Consider the following 3,994-nt stretch of genomic DNA (forward strand, 5'->3'; position numbering starts at 1 on the left):
GCAAAACAGAAGGGGGTGCTATCTCCGTAAATATTGCATTCTTTAAAAAAAGGAAAATACTGACTCAAGTAGTAAATAATTGTAAACAACAATCTGAAAAAATTTGTTAAAATAATACAGTTATAAACTATACTGTATACTCTGCATCGGACCGTGACCGTAATTGACCATTCCGATACTGTTTTTAAGAATATCATATTTATAACTGTATTATTTTAACATATTTTTTCAAATTGTTGTTTACAGTTATTTGCTACCTGTCAGTTTTTTTTTAAAGAATGCCATATTTACGGAGATAGCACTCCCTTATGTTTCACTTAAAAATAAAAAAAGAAGACCTTTTGAGACAAATGACCTTTACAGTATTAAAGGCTCGACTTATCGTTAGTAAAAATTGGATTTTTTTTATCAGTTAACAAAAAAATTACGACGAGTTAAAGTGAGAGGTACCAATAATTTTATATGCAGAAAACCGTGATTTTTTCAACATTTTCATTAATAACTAACAAATGGGATAACGAAACCAACTGAAATTTTAGCACACAATAGAGTAATAGTGAGGCTATATATGGTCCAAATTTCAAATTTTTTGCCCCAACGTTTTCTTAATATCGGTTTCCAAACTCAGAGGTTTATTTCATTTATTTCGATAGTAAGTGACTAAAAATAAGCAAAAGTTGATTGTCAAGACAATATGAAATTAAAATCGTGTTAGTTATATTTATATTCAAGAATGTATAATTTTTTTGGTCGTAACTTTTTTCATTAAATATCCAGTGGTTTCCTTCTTACCGGTAAGTAGCTTGAAGATTTGTAGATTTGTAGATTGAAGAAGAAATCTATCTGAGCCAGGCTAATTTTTAAGCTGTAAATTTATTTAAACATAAATAACGATTTTATGTGGGACACCCTGTACGTAAAATTTAATCTGTATTCTTAATAAAGAAAAATTAGTACATATTATTGGTTTTTTATGCGTTATATTTTCGTACTATTTAAGCTTTACAAAATCATTACTTAGTACTTAGTACTACTTAGTACTACTAGGTATATCAAAGATAATATTAAACCATTATGCTTTATTTTAGGACGCATTTATAATAAACCAACTCTGTGTTTTCACTTTCATTTTCAAGGGTAGCGACACCTGTGAGAGAGTGTACAAACTAATTATATCGAAAGAAATTAAAAATATCTTGTGAATAGGTAGGAAACTCGACAATTCTAGTTTAGATACATATTAAAAATGGAGTCGTGTATAAAATGTTGTCATTTCACTTGAGGACACAAATTATAGAACTATTAATAAATATTAATCTGAAAATTAAATACAAATGATCCTAGGTGTCCGTTCTAGTGAGTGAAGTAGTTTGGTTATTGTGCCTGACCTAGTTCCGTGGTAAATGCAATATATTGACAGACTAACAGTATGGTTAAAATTGAGGTACTTTGGCATTTATTTAAATTATTCTTCTGTTCTCAAGAGCATTGAAATTTATCTCACTCACTAGCGGGAACCATTGCGAATACATTGATATATAATAATATTCAATTATGTTAGTTTATTCGATGATTTGTGTCCTCATCTGAAGCTCTGTTACACGGTAAAAATATACATACTAAATCGCCCCCTTAACAGTTAACGTTAACCTTAACGTTTAACCCTGAAATAACGTAACTGTTATTATGATAAAAATGGGATACATACTCGGCCTGATTATCAGAAAAGAAAATTGAAGTTACATATTGTTAAACAAACAAGAGTAACAGCATCATTGAGGTTACTGACATGCTTCCTCATTAGTAAAGCCAATGAATTCCACATCATACCAGGCACATTTCTACTTTGTTATGGAGAATTGTAAATAGTATACTTAGTTTTTTTCTTAGTGTAGCGTGCTGCGCATGAGCGGCACACAAGGTGCTTGCACAAGCAGTGTTATTAAGCTGTGGTGCTTGGATGAGGGCTTTATGCTCGCCCTTGGTTTTCCGACCGCCTACATGGAAGCAGCGCTCGAGTAGCGCTCTTCGCCACCTGACGTTTAGTTATTTAGTATTGGTACTGGCTCGTATATTAGTACTTGTGTGTAGAGGTGTTCTAAAATCTTATGAGCTTTGACCTTCATATGCGCAGAAACATAATTACGACCGTCGCACAGTGGTCGGAAATCCGAAAAAGCTGGACAAAAGTCGAAAATAGTTTGCATCATCACCAAAAGTGGGGACTTTATGTTTTTCAGGTCACTAAAACCGAACTTGCAGTCAAAAATCTCAAATTCAAGATGGCTGATACAAAATGGCCGATATATCACGTTAATTTATTGAATCTAATTGAAATTTCGAGTGCCTCTGGTATTGAGATCGCGTAAAACGTATGTAAGGTTGGAATTTTAATTATAAATAAAGTACGAAAGGTCTGCTATAGTCATATATTTGGAATAAATTCGATTTCGAAAGAAACAATTTCGAAATACTTACTATTGAAACTTATTTTTTTTAGAAATTATTCTAATTATTTATTTTATTCTAATGAGTCATTCTCATCGTCATCATCTGTCATATAATCGTCAGAGCATGAAAACATCGCCATTTGTGGTTGAACTGCGTTATCATTAAGGTGAATATTACTCAGCAACCAAGCAAATCTATCTCTACTAATAACGGAACTAATAAAAGGATCTCTCATTTCTTCCTGAGAAGACCAGTAATCTTTGAAGCTTGGTAGTTTTTTCAAACCCATAAGGAGATTAACTTCCAAAAAGATTTTAATCTCCTTTGCAGTTGTTGGTTTGAAATGTCTTCCTTCAACATGTCTCTGAAATGCGTATAGATTGGTTTGGAATGTAATGTGGGTGATCAAATCTTCCGGAAACAAATGCAAGAATACGTCTGTCGGTGTCTCAATATCATCAGGCAAATCCGGACCAGTTGCTTCTGCGAAAGCACTTGGTTTCATAATGTTGGAAACATCGTCAGACCAGTAATCTGACAGGAATATATCAGGTCGTCTGGCGAGTGGGATATCATCATCGCTGTCCCAGTGTAAGTCGTTATTGGAAATCACGTCATTATCCTCGATAATTATGTCCATATTTTCGATGTCAAAAACTTCACCATTATTGGAAGCATCAGGCGTCGGCAATTCATCATTCATAACCTCGTCTAGATCTTCTACAAGAGATTCATTATCGCTCGGTATTTCGTCTAGAAGAACGAAAACACGACCTGGATCCATATTTTCGATATCAAACAATTTCCAGCAAGCCATATTATCTGAAATGCAAGGAATTAAATTACAAAATATACTCCACCACATTTGTTGTCAAATTTTAGGATTAAAAATAGTTTCATACAATCTATTAATATTAGGAATATTAAGGAAAAAAAAAATTTTTTTAAACTAATATATTCCTAGTGGTCACCATGGGAAACCACACAAAAATCTGCTCACGTCAAGCTGATTTAGAGAAATACAGAATATTTTTTACAACCGACAATAAATATGCATATGTTGGAACACTTACATGCTATTCTTAATGCAAAAATATAACAAAAACTATGAAAAAATTCAAAACTAATAGGTAACCTCAAACACGCTCTTAACGCTATCAGTGCAGCATCATAAATGTCGTTAAAGACGAACAAACATCGATGCAATGCGTAAGGACAATAAAATGATCTGTAGGAAAACACATTAAACACTGTGGTACAAGTACTACCAGTAGGAAAATAATAGGGTGGATATTAGTAATATGGTTTTCACTGATAACCAGTAGTCCTCAAAGGGTTAAGGTCGCTGTTCTCATTTTCAACTATCTTGAAATCTGGCACCTTTTTAGAAAAATGTCGTTCTAAAATGATTATTTGTGTTTCTAAATTGTCGTGGAATTTTCCTTTTAAAAGACGAAACATTTCTTTTTTCGTACACGTAATTTTACGAGTGCATGATCCTTTGGAAAATAATAAATTATGAATTAAAAAATTATAGATATCA

General features: G+C 32.6%; 1 protein-coding gene across 1 annotated transcript; it reads right to left on the reverse strand.

Moving 5' to 3' along the window:
* Positions 1-2,521: 2,521 nt before the first annotated feature.
* Positions 2,522-3,268, reverse strand: LOC108916555. The gene has a single exon (XM_018722836.1). The coding sequence runs from the start codon at positions 3,266-3,268 to the stop codon at positions 2,522-2,524; it is 747 nt and encodes a 248-aa protein (XP_018578352.1).
* Positions 3,269-3,994: the final 726 nt, after the last annotated feature.

The sequence above is a fragment of the Anoplophora glabripennis genome, unplaced genomic scaffold (assembly GCF_000390285.2).
Source record: "Anoplophora glabripennis isolate ALB-LARVAE unplaced genomic scaffold, Agla_2.0 scaffold3165, whole genome shotgun sequence".
NCBI lineage: Eukaryota > Metazoa > Arthropoda > Insecta > Coleoptera > Cerambycidae > Anoplophora > Anoplophora glabripennis.

Bases quoted from the DNA above. Each gene is read 5' to 3' on its own strand.
- LOC108916555 (XM_018722836.1), bottom strand. From the start codon at position 3,268: ATGGCTTGCTGGAAATTGTTTGATATCGAAAATATGGATCCAGGTCGT.